General features: G+C 57.0%; 2 protein-coding genes across 2 annotated transcripts in view; both read right to left on the bottom strand.

Moving 5' to 3' along the window:
- The window catches only part of CHAT (choline O-acetyltransferase), a 51,040-nt gene extending 38,372 nt beyond the window's left edge, over positions 1–12,668 (bottom strand). The window contains exons 1-6 of the mRNA XM_007446239.1: positions 12,497–12,668; positions 10,227–10,329; positions 7,114–7,305; positions 6,338–6,456; positions 4,003–4,056; positions 61–241 (exon numbers count right to left, since the gene is read on the bottom strand). Coding sequence (XP_007446301.1) covers positions 61–241; positions 4,003–4,056; positions 6,338–6,456; positions 7,114–7,305; positions 10,227–10,292 — 612 coding nt within the window. The 5' untranslated portion in view covers positions 10,293–10,329; positions 12,497–12,668. The remainder of the gene's footprint in view (positions 1–60; positions 242–4,002; positions 4,057–6,337; positions 6,457–7,113; positions 7,306–10,226; positions 10,330–12,496) is intronic.
- A 2,081-nt stretch (positions 12,669–14,749) lies between these two features.
- On the bottom strand, positions 14,750–16,249 carry SLC18A3 (solute carrier family 18 member A3; the record flags this gene model as incomplete). The annotated part of the gene is made up of 1 exon (XM_007446245.1): positions 14,750–16,249. A coding segment is annotated over one exon (1,500 nt), but the record flags the coding sequence as incomplete, so codon positions are not given.

The raw sequence follows: 16,249 nt of genomic DNA, 5'->3' as shown, positions 1-16,249 counted from the left end.
ATGAACACACGAGCGCCCCTCCCCAAGCCTGAGAGGCTGCGGCAGCAAGGGGCCGCCTACCTGGCTGCAGCAGGCCACAATGACGTGCTCAGGCTCCGGCATGACGCTGCTCTTCTGGGCCACCAGCGTGTCCTGGGTGCGGCCGGGGAGCCGGCAGGAGCAGAAGAGCCTATGGTACTGCTTCATACACAGCTGCTGCCCTGACAGCTGGCCCTGGGCGCAGTCAGCGGGGAGGGAGTGGCTGCAGGGGAGGCAGGGGAGGCAGGCGGGGAATCAGAGCTGATCCTACTCTCACCTGATTAGGCAAAGTGGGGCAGAGACACCAGAACTGCATGACCATGGCTGTCAAAGAGCTCCATGTGCCACTCTCTAAGGTAGTGGAGCGCCCCGTGGAGCCCCTCGGGGTGTCCTCCGGCCTCCATTAGTCTCCCTCACCCCGGCCTCATGCACTACACGTGCACAGGTGCGGATCCGGCCACTTCAGCCCTCTGGGCCTTTGCTTCTGCTGCTCTGCTTGGCATGCTTTCACCCTCACTCCCGCTCTCAACTAATGTATTTAGAAAACTCCCTTATGGCTTTTTTGTTTGTTTGTTTGTTTTGTTTTGTTTTTTGCGGTACGCGGGCCTCTCACTGTTGTGGCCTCTCCCGCTGCGGAGCGCGGGCTCCGGACGCGCGGGCTCAGCGGCCATGGCTCACGGGCCCAGCCGCTCCGCGGCACGTGGGATCCTCCCGGACCGGGGCACGGACCCGCGTCCCCTGCATCGGCAGGCAGACTCGCAACCACTGCGCCACCGGGGAAGCGCCCTCTACTCTTTTTAGAGCCTCTACTCCTTCATCACCGCTTCTCGAGATTCCTCTGGGTTCAAGGTGGGCAGCTCTCCCCCTGTGGTCTCAGCGTGCCTCGTGTACTTTCCTGCCGCCTTTTCCCTCCTCCTCCTTCTCTCTCACTTTCTCTCTTGCCCTGTCTTTCCTCCTTCTGTCTCCTCCCCCTTTCCCCCCCTTCCGCCTTCCCTTCCTTTCCCTCTTCCTCTTCCTCCTTTTTCTTCTCTCTCTTTCTCCCCTCCCTCCTTCCCTTCCTTCCTTCTTTCCTTTCTTCCTTCCCTCTTTCCTCCTTCCTCCTTCCTTCCTTCCATCCTTTCAGCCGACAGATGTGACTGAGCACTCTCTGGGGCCAGGCACCAGGATCTGGGCTTATAGCTGCAAACAAGACCTGAGTTTCCTGTTCTAATGGGGCGCAGGTCTGGGGTACATAGTGGGGCAAAGACAGCAAGCAGGTAGTGAGACAGGGTCATGAGACAGTGACTGGTGGGGCAGAAGGAGTGACCAAGGACAGCCTCACTGTGGACCAGACCTGTGAGCTGAGCCCTGAGGGTAAGAAGCAGGCAGGAGGTGTGCTGGGTGGGGTGTCCCACAGCCCTGCTGCTCCAACTGTGGGTGTCGGACTGAACTGTAATGACCAGCTCACGACAGGGTGAGTGTGGGACTCCAGAAGGAGCTTTCAGAAACTTGTAACAGGTTGACAGAGGACGTTTGTGTGTGTTGAATCTAACGATAAAACAAATGGTATTGTATTGTGTACCTTTGGGCCTTTTTTCTGCTAATTCATTTCTGCGGTGTTTTACAAACACTTTACTAAATTAAAAGAATATATTGGTCCTTCACCATAGATCATTTGAGGAACACTCGTCCAGGATGAAAGGAAGCCAGTGCATTGAAACTGAGTAAAGAGATGGCCAGGGAGGTGGGGAGACTTGTGAGTCTCCTTGGCAGTGGAAAGGTGGTACCGCTTCATTCTTGGGGCAGTGAAAGCCCCAGAAGGCGAGAGCTTTCAGGGGCAGGATTTGATCTGTTTTGCTTTTGTAATGGCCCTGGTTCTGTGTGGAGAATGGGCGGAAGTGGGTCAAAGGAAGAACCAGGAAGGAGGCTGTGGGCTGCTGGGAAGGTGATGGGCCTGGGGAGGGTGGTGGGAGGAGGGGAAGGGAGGCATGGGAATGGGTTCTGGAGGGAGAGTGATGCACCTGCACTTGGACTAGATGAGCAGGCGAGGGAGAAAGACACCTCAGGTGATTTCTAGGGTCCTGGATTCACCACTAGGGGTTTGTGGTGCGTTTACTGAGATGGCAGGACAAGGTAAGGGTCCAGCTGGGGTGTGGGGAGGGACCCCAAGGGCCCACTGGGGATGACTCAGCTTGCAATGACCGGGAGGCGCCCTGGTGGGGACGTCAGGGGGTCAGATAATGGAGTATGGGGCTCATGGGGACCGACACAGCTGTATTTTGTGCTGTTGATGTGTCTGTCTTGCCAAACCGTCTGAGAACATTTCGAAGACAGGGATGGGGCCTTATTTCCCTTCACCTTCCCAACATCAATTTGCAAAGTGAGCAAATGAATAAATGAGTAAATGAAGCGTCTAAAACAGGCGCTTGGGCAATGGCATAAATTTCCAGCCTTATGACATTTACGGTGATCAGATGTGGGAACCTTCACGTGGATATGTATGGGTATGGATGTCTGTGTGAGTGTGCCCACAATGCATGCACACAAGCGCACGCACACACACGTGGGAATCTGGGGTCTAGACTGTCAGCGATGGAAGGGTACAAGGTCGTGGGTGGTGCCCTTCCTCCTCTGCTGTCCAGCTGGACAAGGTAAGGGATGAAGCTCTCTGAAATCATAGAGTCGGAGTGTCAGCACCACTGAGTTCTGGGGGATGGCAGGGCTCTCCCAGCGAGGAAGAGAGACACGAAAAAAACACCACAAGTAACAGTAGCCGGAAGGTCTGGTGACCCAACGAGGGAATGGTACGGTGAGGAGTGAGCAGACAGAAGTCTAGGAGCGTTTGGTTCAGAAAAGCATGGAGAGCCTGCTGTGTGCCTAACTTAGGGCCGAAAGCTTTGAAGGCGTCATCTCATAGGACAGTTGCAGAAGCCCCAAGAGGCTGCTACTATTATTATTTCCATTTGACAGACAGGGGTATATAGCTAGGAGTGATTACTCACCTAAGATCGACACGCCCTGTGTTGTGGGTGTCAGAATTCAGACTCAGGTCTGCTGACCTCAGGGCCCAAGCCCTGAGCTACTCTGCACTTTGGGTCTGGGGCCTGCCCCCTCCTCTCCAGAGGAAACAGCCCTACCCTGGAGGGGCTGCAGGTCTAAGCCTCCCCCACAAGTCTGGGTAAGACTCGGTTGGATCAAGTTAAAAAGAAAGTGAAGTTTGCCCCTGTGCCTTCCTCACTCTGCCACCTCCTGGCTGTGTGACCACGCACAAGACCCTTAACCTCTCTGAGCCTCAGCTTCCTCGTCTGCGCAATGGACATTGCTTTGGACCCTTCTTTCTTTCCAGCATCGGACACCCTTATATTTCCTGCTTCTGGGGACTCTGAGACCCTCTCACAGGATCCCCCACACCTTCTCACTCCCTCTGCTGCTCCTGGGCACCTGGTGCTTGGCTGGAAAAGGGACTTTCCTCCTAAAATCAGTGATGATCCACTGTGCTTATGCAGCTCTCTCCATTTGTCAGGACACCTTTGGGTCCACTGAGTCAGCTCACCCATTTCTCAAGCTTGATGGGGTTGAGGAAACAGGCTCAGAGTGGGGAGCCCATTCCTTTCAAATAGCCCATTCCTTCACCGCGCTCCAACCACTTTTCCTTCCCCACCTTTTGATATGCTCTCTATATTCCTGACACGCTGAATCATGGCATGTGTATATATAAGACGTATGGAGGGAGGCGGGGCATTTTAAAGAGATCAGGGAGGGATCGTGCTTACCCCGGGCAAAGTAACCATTAATGGCTAGGCCAGCTGGGGTAAAGGTCATTCTGATGCTCGGGAAGTTCAAGGGCGTTTTTTGCTCTGTGATGGGAGCCCAGCACACAGAGCTGGAAAAAGGCAAGTTCTCTGCCCTCTGGGAGCTCCTTGGCTAGTGTGGTAGGGTGACAGATGGGTCAACAGACTGTGCCAGAACAGGGTACTACCCTTCGCAGGCTGGGCTCTGTCCTACCTGTCCAGCAGGGCCTTGTAGCTGAGCACACCGGAGATGAGGTTGGCTGCAAACCTGCAGAGAGAGATCAGGCCTTAGTTTTTCCTCTCCAGGGCCCAGGCTCCCTCCCTCCCTCCATCCTTCAGCTCCCTCCCTTCTTCCTTCATTCCTTCTTACTTCTCTCTCCACCTCCCTCTGCCCCTCCCTCCCACCTCCACTCTGTCTCTCCCAAACTCATGGACCACCCACCAGATGTCTGGCCTTGATGGTACACTAATCAGGTGGGGTTCCTGCTGCCATGCCCCTACCCCCATGCTGTCGGTCCTTCACAAACCTTGGATTAAAAATGGTCCTGAGGAGAGAACTGGGGCAGATGAGAGGAAACTGGAAGGTGACTGAAGAGGAGGAGGAGGAGGGAGAGGAAGCCAGGAGAGGCCACAGAGCAGGCAAGAGGGGGTTGGACACTCAGGGATGGGGTTCTTCCAGGTGAAGGCCTGTGCTGGGGCTGGACTGGGCCAAAACCCCAGGGTTCTGGGAAATCCAATCGCCTGGGGAAAGTCAGTCATTTGGTCCCCTTAATGCTAATGAAAAAGAAAGTGGGTGCTGGCGTGGGGAAAAAAGGCACCAGACAACCTTACCACGGGACCCTGTCATCTTTTTTTTTTTTTAATCTTTATTAGAGTATAATTGCTTTACAACGGTGTGTTAGTTTCTGCTTTATAACAAAGTGAATCAGTTATACATATACATATGTTCCCATATCTCTTCCCTCTTGCGTCTCCCTCCCTCCCACCCTTCTAGCTGGTCACAAAGCACGGAGCTGATCTCCCTGTGCTATGCGTCTGCTTCCCACTAGCTATCTATTTTACGTTTGGTAGTGTATATATGTCCATGCCACTCTCTCGCTTTGTCACAGCTTACCCTTCCCCCTCCCCATATCCTCAAGTCCATTCTCTAGTAGGTCTGTGTCTTTATTCCTGTCTTACCCCTAGTTCTTCATGACTTTTTTTTTCTTAGATTCCATATATCTGTGTTAGCATATGGTATTTGTTTTTCTCTTTCTGACTTACTTCACTCTGTATGACAGACTCTAGGTGTATCCACCTCATTACAAATAGCTCAATTTCGTTTCTTTTTATGGCTGAGTAATATTCCATTGTATACATGTGCCACATCTTCTTTATCCATTCATCCGATGATGGACACTTAAGTTGTTTCCATCTCTGGGCTATTGTAAATAGAGCTGCAATGAACATTTTGGTACATGACTCTTTTTGAATTACGGTTTTCTCAGGGTATACACCCAGTAGTGGGATTGTTGGGTCATATGGTAGTTCTATTTGTAGTTTTTTAAGGGAACACTCTTGCACTGCTGGTGGGAATGTGAATTGGTACAGCCACTATGCAGAACAGTATGGAGGTTCCTTAAAGGACTCTGTCATCTTAACGGCCCATGGTGATGAGCCTGGCTTAATTACATCAGGAGGAAAACGCCCCCTTCGATGCAATTTTGAGAACTGTTTCCAGAAGTTGTTCATCCATCCACACACTTCCTTCTGCCCAGGGAAGGCCTGGCTGCAGGGGAAGGGGGGAGACTTTGGCCGAGCTGGTCTTGGTGAAGGGGGGGGGGCAGGGGTCTTCCAGCATAGTTGAGCCCTGCTCAGAGGCCAAGGTGGGCCCTGCCTCTTGTTTCTTTTTTCCCTCCCTCTGAACTGTCCGCTTGCTGTGCCACTTTTGGGTCTTGAGGCCAGAGACCTGGGTTTGGCTCTGAGAGACTCCAGCAGGGAGACCCTTCCTCCCGACCCGACCCTTGCGTAAATGGCCCCTCCGTTGTCATCAGTGGGCCCAGAGGCTGTTCCAGGGGCTCAGTGAGCTCTGAAATTGCAGCAGATGGCAGAGACTCTGGCGGTGGCTGGCGGGAAGAAACCATTTCCACTCCCTCAGAGCCTCTGTCCAGAGCTGGGGGCTGCAGGGCAGCAGAGGCCCTCTGAGATAGCCTGGGGCCGTGGGTCCCAGTAAGAAGCCCCAGCCTCAAGTGCTGGCAGGATCAGAGGCTACAGGCTTCCTCTCAGGGCCTCAACCAGGCCGACTGCCATGGGGACACCTGGGGGCCTGTGACCTCCCCACCCCACCCCAAATAGATACATTCTGAGGAAGACCCAGTGTTTGTTACCCACGTGCCGCTTGCCTAAGCTCCTTCTGACGCCATGGCCTGGATGCCACTGTCTCAGGGCCATTCGGCCTCAGAAAGCTCAGCCGAGGCACGAGTTTCAAGCTCTCCTTCCTGGTGCTGGTGCCAGGCCCCCTCCTCCAGGCAGACTCCCAAGCTGTGAGCCCAGGGGCACAGGGGCCTCACCTTAGCTGGTCACTGGTATCTTGGAAGTGCTGCCGGGCAAAGGTCACAGCTGGGCTGGAGTTGACAGGCAGGGCCAGTCGGTTATTGAGATACATGTCATTCAGCCAGTACTCAGACACCTGCCAGGGAGGGAGGGTGGGGAAGGGTGCCATTACCCCCAATGGCCACACACATCTCACCTGTGGAGCGCACCAGTCCCATCCTGGCAGCCCCGGGGGAAAATGGGGACCCTTCACTAGATCATGTACTTTTCCCATTCATTCATTCATTCCACAAACATACGCTGAGCCCCACTTACGGGCTAGGGCCTGTGTGCTCCCCGTCTACCATGCCTGTCCTTCAGCTTTGTCCCATACGATCTCCTTTCTTCCATCCCAGTGTTCATCCTGGTTGTTTACTGCTTCATCCATGCCCCTGCCCATTCTTATGAGTGTCTCATTCCTGCCTTTCACCCCTCTCTGCTCCCCTGACCTCACACTATCCTCTGCCGCTCCCATCCCTGTTACTCATCTGCCCCCCATTTCTGTCCCCCATCTGCCCCCATCTCTGTCCCTGTCTGTCCCCCCCGATCTGTCCCCTCTCTGTCCCCATCCCCATCTTGTCTGCCCTTCACCCTTGCTCCTCACTATCGCTCTGCAGTCTCCCCCATGCCTGTCCCTCCATCTGCCTCATCTTTGTCACCTACCTGCCCCTCATCCAAATCCCTCTGTCTCCATGACTGCTTTCTGCCCCCTGACCCATGGGTTCCTTGTTTGCCGCCCCCCAGCAGCTCTTACCCAGTTGGCTGTCTTCTCCCGCCGTTCCAGGAGCTTCTGCTGCAGGGTCTCACCGAGGCCACCAGGAGCCCCAAACCGCTGCACGATGGCCTGGCTCCTCCTGAATTGCTCCTCAGGCACCAGGTGCTGCATGCACCGCAGGTAGGTGGCTAGGGTCTGCTGCAGTGGGGGCACGGGGAGTTTGGGCAGCCCCTGGAAGGGAAGGTTCACAGGCTTTGGTTCCTCTTCTCATGTGTGGCCCACGCCTGTCCCCACATTGATCCCCTGTGTCTACTTCGATCTGCCCCATCTTTGTTCCCTATCCTGGGACTCATCTGTTTCCAGGGCTCAGCTCAGCAGAATTGTGAACTTAGGAAGCTCCTGTTAGCTTTCTTCCACACCCCAGCCTGGCCTCTAGGAGGGGACAAAGTGCAGAGGAAAAGACCTTGAGGCTGACACCAGGCAGACGTGGGTTCATGCCCCGACCCTGCTGCTGACCACCTGTGTGATCTTGAGCAAATCACGCCTACCTCTGTGCCTCAGTTTCCTACCCTGTAAAACAGAAGTAATAACCTCTATCTCTCATAAGATCAAAGAGATCACGAATATGAAAGTGCCTATAAACCATAAAGAATGAGTGTAAGATGAAACGGTCCTGTTATTGATATCGATTGCTGGCCACTCTTAATTTAGGACTTGTTCCCAGCTGGGGCTCCACAATCCAGTTGATCTCCGGACACAAAGGGTGTGACTTTAATGGAGAGATTTGGACAGTTGAAAGGTGGTGCGAGGTATAGTTCACTGCTTGCCCTAATGACCAGAATTCTGCATTATATTTCCTGGGAAGGTGACTCATGCACTGGTCTCCTTATTAAATCCCTCCCAGTTATGAAACACAGGGAGGGGCATTTAGCTCCATGTGGGTAAGGGGCGCAGGTAGGGGGGGAATGCATTGGAAGTTTTTCCACTTTTAATCTCTCCAAGCCTCAGCTTCCTCATTCATAGGACATAAATAACAATTCCTATGTGAGAGGGGCACAGAGAGAATTAAATAAGAGAAACAACTGGCCCCAATTAGGGACGTCATAAAACATTATGATATTACTATCCTTATCCCTCCAGATGGATTCCTAAGAGAAAACCCGTAATACCTGGGGGCCCCCAAAGTGTCTCAAGCGTCTGAGTAGAACTCCCCACCCATGTCCTCCTGATCTGGGCTTCTCAGTTTACGAGCTCTGTCGCCCTGGGATCTTGTGTGCGTTCAACAGTGTTATGGCTTAGCCTGGGAAGGAATTTTTGTCCCATTTCCAGATGAGGAAACTGAGGACCAGAGGGTGAAGAGGCTAGTCCAAAGTCATCCAGCCATTCTATGGCAGAGCCAGGACCTGAAATCAGTCCCCGCCCCCCACCACCGACAGCCCTTCTGCCCCTTCCTCCTTGGTCGTTCTCTCCCTTGCTCCCTTTTCCATCCATCCTTTTCCCTCTTCCTCACTTAGCTGGTCACAGTCGGAAACCAGGACTTTTTGTGCTATTACTTAAACTTTACAAAGCTGGCAGATGGTGGGCTGCCTTCTTTTCAGGGGTTTCTCCTCTGTGGGGTGATGGGGTCAGTGAATTTCCACCCCGGCCAGGCTGTGGAGTGAAAGGGGTCCATTGAATGCTTACCTGTGCTCTGCTCCTGCTGCTGCAGGGACTGAAGCGGACCCCCACCCGCATCCCCGGGAGCTCTGGGCAGGCAGACCCCAGGTGTGAGTGAGCCGGAGCGCGTGCGCTGATGTGGAAAGGGGCTCTGCCTGTCTGAGCCTGTCTCTAGAGTTCACTGCCCTAGGGGGAGAGAGGAGGGTGTCAGTGCCAACTACGGGCTGCTCCTGCCCTGGGTAACCCTTGAGGACGGTCAGGGCAGCATTCCAGGTTGCTCCGCCCACTCCCAGAGAGCCAGGTCCAGCCTCCCCGCCAAGCTGCTCTAGTTCCCTCTTCGTTCTCTTGGGGTCTTGGGGGTCTGTGTGGTGGGTGAGTGGGGAGGCATCTACAGAAAGCGCAGTCCAGCTGGTGGCTTGGCCGAGAGTGCCAGCAGATCTGGCTAGAGCCCCTGCTAGAAACAGGCTACCCTTCTTTGGAGCTCTGACAGTGACTCAGCCTGGGTCATGGGGAATCAGTGATGGGTAAGGAGGAGTGAAGCAGGAAATCTCTGCTCAGATGTCTCAGCCCCTTGGGGCTCTTCCCAGACTCTCGTGGGCTTCTGGCCTTGCCTGGGTACAGAGGCAGGGACTTGTACAAATGAGGGTCTTTGGGCCCTGGGGTCTTAGATCAATAAACATTTCTGGGCAATTTATGTGAGCCAGGGCTCACATTTCTGGGCTGGTCTCAGGGACAATGGAGATACAGAGTCTGCTCTCAAGGCAGCCACAGTCCAAAGGGAGGGACGTGCCATGGACCAGAGGCAACAACAGAGGTTTTTGCCAGGTTGTTTGTCTGGACAGTGTGGTGAGCAACTTCATGAGGAGAAGCCAGAAAGTTCTGATCAGGTTTTCAAATGAAGCCCTGGGGTTAGGGTTGGGGTAAAGGGGTGTCAAGAGGACAGGAACCGCCGTGTGCAACAGCCTGTAGATCACATGTGTCGCTCTATCACTCTGGAAGGTGGGTTGAGTGTGGTGGGGAAGGAGGATGCCTGCCCAGGGGAGGGTGGCATTGTCTCAAACCAGTGGGGAAGACGGCGCTTAAGGCTCCAGGGCTGAGAGCGGCTGGGGCTGGGATGTGACAAGGCTTAGAGTAGGGAATTCAGCCTCCTCCTAAGGCAGTTCCACTGGACTCACAGCCATTGGAGGTGGAACTTGGAGAGAGGGGAGGCCCTGAGAGGAAAGAGAGTGCCCGGCTCAGGTCAAGGGCTCTCCCTGGCCTTGGAGGTTAGGAAGTGTGGCTGTCTGCATTCCCCCAGTATTCCCTGACGCCACTCCCAGCCCCTCCAGGCCTCCCCGGGCTCCTCAGCAAACTTGGGGCAGGGCTGCAGCCTGGGCCTCCTGCCCAGGAGAGCACAGGGCTAGGGGCCAGGCAAGAGTTGGGGGCCAGTCCCACTCAGGACTGTTCTGGAAGCAAGAGTTTGTGAGTGGGGAGAGAGGGATCCAAACGTCACTTACAGGTTCCTCCTCACTGCTGGGACTTTCTGCTGCCATCTTAGGAGGCGTTTTTTTGAGGATGGGCATCTTGGTGACTCCTGATTGGGGAAGCAGAGGTGTGGACCTGGGCACCAAGAAGCAGAGAGGTATCAATACAAGAGCCACCTAGACCGAACCCTTCACTTCCCATAGCCTGGCACCCTGCCCCTGCCCTGTGAGGAGGCCAGAGCTGGGCAGTAGTGTTCACAGCCCTCCTTGTGGGCCTGGTCCCAAACTCCTGACCTCCAGACCAGTCCACACACTGACCACGGTGTCCTCTCTGACTCCAAATAGGAGAGGGTGGGGCCTGAAATGAGTCTCCAGTTGGCACCTGCTCCACAAAACTGCTGTCGTTCAGCCTCAGATGACCACCCCAGAGCAGCGTGGGAGAGCGCAGGGCTGGGCTTGCTCGTTCCAAATCCATGAGGGGTCACTGGCAGAGCACTTGCATTGTTCCTGCCTGGGACCCGATAGATATGTGCTTTGCAGATTAAAATCTCTCTTTCCCACTAGACTGTGAGCTTCTCCAGGGCAAGACTACACCTGCCGTGTTCAATGCTTCACCTCTGGGCCGTAGCCCTGTGCCTGGCATGGAGTAAAATCAGTGTTGGGTAGCTGAGTACAAGGAATGTATGCGCACATGAATGAATACAAGGTCCTCTAAGGCTCTGGGCTCCAGGAGACACTCGAGGCTTATGGGAGACTGGCCCGTGGCCAAGGCAGGGAGGACCCTGCTGGATGGGCTGTGACTTAGGCAGTCTCTGGTTGGCTGGCTGCCAGTGTAGGTGGCATGAGGATGCTGAGGGAGATGGTACAGGGAAGTTAGGCAGCCCAGGCCCCTAGGGGCCCCCTGAATAGGCCTGTAAGGAGGTGGATTAATTCTGAAGGTACAGTAGAAGTGAGCCAGGCCAAGAGGGGCAAAAGCCAGTTTTTAAGGCTACTGGGGCCCAACCTCTACCCTCAGGGCCCAACCTCTATCCCTAAGCATAAGGCTGCATAAGCATAAGCACCCACCCATGGTTTCCACTCATCCATCCCCTATTCTCCCCCAAGAGCCTAAAGCTAAGACTTAGCCCATTCTACCCCCAGGCAGACACAGTGGGAGAGGGGGGTTGGGTGCAAGGCACAGCTGACCCTAAGACACAGCATCCAGAAAGATAGATAACCCCGGTCCAGGGGTGGAGGAGCCTGGGGTTGCCTGGTAGCACTGGGCAGAGAATGTAGAGTTCCTTGCGGGCACTGTGCCACAGCACTTGGGACTAGGTGGTCCCCAGACCGGCCAGCGCCCTGTAGCATAGGGGCTGCCACTACCCACTGCAAAGCAGAAGCAACGGCATCCAGATGAGAGTCGACCCCAGCACCACAGGAGTTTTGAGGGGGCGAGTAGGGCAAGGGCAAGGTGGTAAGGGCCCTATAGACAATGCAGCCAATGCCTCCTCTTGCTCTGGCCCCCAGCCAGCCCATAGCGGGAAGATACTAGTCAAGCCTCAGAGACCCCATGTCTCGGAGAGGCACAGGAGGTTGAAGCAGGATGGTTTCATGGGTGCCAGATGGGAGGGCCTTGCTCCTGTCGGCCAGCTGCTCTTCCTCACTGGCCCTTGGGCTGGCGCCTAAAGGGTGTACTTGTGTCAGTATCTTTCTATGTCAGTTTGGTGCCCTCCGCTCCACACTCCCACCAGCCTGGCTTCTGAAGCCTGCCTGGAGGGGGCTCTGCTTTGCCCTGGAAGCCGAAGCCCAGCTCAGCCCGGGCACCACAGGCTGCCCGCGTGCTCCAGGGGCTCCCTGCTACCGGGCTTATACTTGCCACTTGCGCCCACGCCTGCACCCCACCTCCCATCTCCGCGAGAGAGTCGGAGAGAGGCAGGTGCATGCCAGCACTTCAGGGGGTTGGAGTGAGACCTGCAGACCCTCCAACTGGGCACGGAAAGTGCAGACCTTGGCACTTAGCAGATGGGGGTTCAGAAGTGTGGACACACACGTGAAGCCGCGAAGCTGACAGTCAAGCCTGTCCAAGCCCTTTCCCCCAACTTCGCACCATCCAGCTCCCCGTCCCCTGCCCCCACCCTCGGTGGAGAAACACCAGAGCCACAGAATCCCGCACTCTCCTGGCCGTCCCCCGACGGCCGCTGCCCTTCGGGACTCGGAGGACTCCGTGGGTTCTGGGGCCTCCCGGCCCCGGCGCGGTCCCTGGACGGAGCCTCCCTCCGCTCCCGCCTCCCCGCGCTGTGCTCCGCCAGTCCAGCCCTACTCACCTGCTCTCCTCGTCTCTGCTGCCTCGGCCGCCGCTGCACCGCACCCAGCAGAACTAGGGGCTAGAATGTGAGCCGGAAGGGATTCGGGGTCGCGTCAGCAGTGCGGGGGTGGGGGCCACCGCCTCAGTCGGTGGCAGAGCCTCCGACGTCGCCGGGTCCCCAGGCCTCACGACTGGCTGCGAGCGAGCCGGCCGCGCCAGTCGCCTCCCCTCTTTCCTCCTGTTCCTCCTCCCTCCCCTTTCTCCCTCTTCCTCCCTCCCCCCAGCCCCCCCCCTACCTCTCACACTCTCCATCCTTTGTCCCCCCCCCCCCCCCCCCCCCCTGCTTATAATATCATTTCTGTTTTACCTTCACCCTCCACTGCATCCACACAGGTCTTCTTGTTGTCCTCAAAAATTAAAGTCACACTCTCAACTCAAAGCCTTTATTCTTGCCCGGCCCCCATCCCGTGCTCTGACGGCTTCCCGGACGATCTCTAGCAAAGGCAGCGGAATCCAGGCCCGCGATGGGGGGGTGCAGAACGTGGCCCCGCCCGTGCCCATCGCCCTCAGCTCAGCCTTCCCCAGTCCCTGCGCTCCCCTAACCCCTTTATCCTAGCCGTGGCTGCCTCTGCAGAACCCTGGGGAGGGTTGGGTCTGGATAAATCTGTGCCCTCCCCACTGTCTAGGGCAGGCTCAAACCTTATTACAACTCCTTTTACAATATAATAATAATAATAATAAATAAAAACAACCTGTTTGTCGATCACTGCAGGTCCTTTTCTATTCCCACTCATCCCGGCTGGCGCTATGGGGAATATGCAGGATACAGACCTGGGGATGCTTAGAGACACGCAGCCAGAGGCAGACATTCCTCCCAGACAATGCATTCCCCCCCCACCCCATATAGATCCTTACACACGAACGCACACAGACAGACTCACAAAGAGACACCCTGCTCAGACAGACACACACACAGCCGGACACACAGAGTCAGAACAGACGTGCACACACCAGCAGTACAGACCCCCACAGACGTTGTCTAATACACAGGCGTACCCCAACACGGTGACCTCTCCATGCCGGAATCCGAGGACTCTGCAGCCTTCAGGAGGCCGCAGGTTGCAGGACTGGGAGTGGTGCACACACGCTGGTCTGGGACTCTGGGGACCCCCACTCAAGGTGGGGAGACTCCTCTGGCAGCCCTGGGCACTTGCTTGCACTCAGGACCGGGTAGGGTGGGGCTGGTATCAGCTCTCACACTATCATTCTCTCCAGCCCTGACTCAAGCCCGCATAGCTGGGACACAGCGGACACATCGACAACTGTTCCTCCACTCCTCGTAGGATAAAGTCCAGCGGTCCAACGGACACACACACATCACACACACGCGTCTCGAGAAATCAAGCCCTTAAGGATGCGGCCGTTTTTTTTCAGCTGCCCATAACAGTTCCACCCCTATTCCCTTTCGGAGATTGGACGGGACAGGTTGCCAGGCTCGAAGGGAAGGGAAGCTTGGGCGCCTAAGAGCTCTGTTTTAGACTCAGGGTGTGTCCTCAAGGGGCGGGACCAGCGCACCCGGAGGGAGAGGGTCCTCAGGCTCCCCCGGGCGGCGCCCTGGGGCGCTGCGCTAGGCCTGGTTGAGGGAGGGGCCGTCGCGGGCTGAGGCCAGCCTAGGCACCAGGGTGTTTGTGGGAGGGAGCCCTTGTTGAGTTTGCTTCTTTCGTATCTTCTTTTCCAGGTAGCAAAAGAGCAACAGGCTTCCTGCATGCCCACTGGACTGAGACCCGGATTTGGGTTAGACCCAACTCACCCTCCCATTCTGCCCTGGCCCCTTGCCCGGCTGCCCACCCCATCAGTAAAGAGACTCGGTCTCGTACAGATATAGTTTATTGATTCGGCCCGGAGGCACCGCGGCGCAGCGGGCCAAGTTGGCACTGGGAGGAATGGAAGGAAGGACAAACAGAGGCACGGCTCTACATCGGGGAGCCCCGAGGTGGCGACCCGCGCGCCTCTTCGTCTTTGCCAGGAGCACATCAGTTCACGTGCCTCGGTGCTCCACGCCCCATTGGAGGAAAGGGAGGAGGACACAGAAAGGGTCATAGAGAGGGGACTCGGGCAGGGGAAATCAAGACAGAGGAGGGGCTGGGGTACTCGCTGGAGGAGGCGGGACCTGAGCCTGAGCTGGCCAGTGTGCTCACAGAGCAGCCACCTTGACCCGGGGGTGGGAGTGTGGTGGGGAGCGGGCGGGTGGCCTGGAGGAGAAGCGGGGCTGCTAGCTGCGGGTGTAGTAGTCGTAGTCGTCCTCACATGCGTCAAAGGGGCCTGGCGGGCTGCGAGGCGCGCCTTCCCGGTCGGACAGAGGGCGCTCCCGCAGGCGCACAGCATCGTACAGGCCCTGCGGTGGCTCATCCAGCAGCACATCGCGCTCGGAGCGGGAGCGCTTCAGGCGGCCCACGTTGCGCAGCAGCAGCAGGACGGGCGCATACAGCAGGTTGGCCAGGCCCATAACAAGGCTAAGCTGCTCAAAGCCAAGCGAGTGCACGATGTGGCCCGCCACTATGGGCCCGAGCGCATAGGCCACGCAATAGGATATATCGGCAATGGCGTAGACGCTGCCATAGACCGAGACGTGGCGCACGTCCACAAGAAAGGCGAGCGTGGGCAGCAGCGCCGTGTCCACCAGCGCAATGCCGAAGCAGAGGCCGCAGAGCGAGACCACTAGTGGTGCGAAGGAGCGGCAGGCGGGCACCAAGCACGAGCTGGCGCCTATCACTGCCAGCCCGAAGGCGCCATACAGCCACTGCAGGTGGGGGTAGCGCGCTGCCAGTCGCACTGTGAGGTACACGCCTAGCACGTGCGGCACGAAGGCCGGCAGCCAGGCTATGCCTGCGTCCCACTCGGACGCCGCCATCGTGTGCTCCATCCACGTGGCGATGGTAGGCTCGAGAAAGGCGAGGGGGATGTTGCAGGTGGTGAGCGCGCCTGCCACCACGGCGATGTAGGGGTCCAGCATGAGGCGGTGGATAGGCGTGCCCACTGGCAGGTTGGCCCGCGCCCGCGCCGCGGCGGAGAAGGGCTTGGCCACGACCAGCAGCAACAGGGCGTCGAGCAGCGAAACCATGGCGAGCACCAGAAAGGGCGCGGTCTTGCCCACGAACTTGTGGAGGAACCCCCCGAAGGGCGGCGCCACTAGGCTTCCGAAGCTGATGAAGGCCAACGCCAAGCCCAGGGCACGACTGCGCTCCGGCTCCTCAGGATACTTGTCGGCGATCATGGCAATGCCAGCGTAGTCTTCCGCGAAGGCAAACATCACTGTAGAGGCGAACAGTACGCCCAGGCCCATAAGCAGCGGCAAGTCATAGCTCATGCGGTCGATGAAGGTCCCGCTCAAGGGGTTCACCAGCAGCTGCAGGATGGCCTTGGAGGCAAACAGCACCCCGATCTTCACGTCCTCGTTGTCGGTGGGGTATTGGGGCTGCGCGGTAGACCTGGCCGGCATCGCGGCCGTCGAGGACTCCGAGGTGTTGACCGTGTCGGCACTGGCATTGGCCGGAGTGGGCGGCGGCAGGGTGGTCACACACACTTTGGAAGTCAGGGTGGGCTTCTCGCTGGCCGAGTGCACGTAGTAGGGCACGATGGGCACGATGACCATGTACAGCATGTTGTCCAGGAAGAGCGCCACGCACACGATGACCAGCACCAGGCGCCGCTGCCGCCGGGGATCTTGCAGCGCCGCGCCCACCGCCTCCGACAGCTTGCTGGCTGCCGCCGG

This window comes from Lipotes vexillifer, unplaced genomic scaffold, assembly GCF_000442215.2.
Source record: "Lipotes vexillifer unplaced genomic scaffold, Lipotes_vexillifer_v1.1 scaffold1143, whole genome shotgun sequence".
In the NCBI taxonomy this organism is placed as follows: domain Eukaryota; kingdom Metazoa; phylum Chordata; class Mammalia; order Artiodactyla; family Lipotidae; genus Lipotes; species Lipotes vexillifer.
Note: the sequence above shows the minus strand (reverse complement) of the source record. Positions and strands in the feature narration are given on the sequence as shown.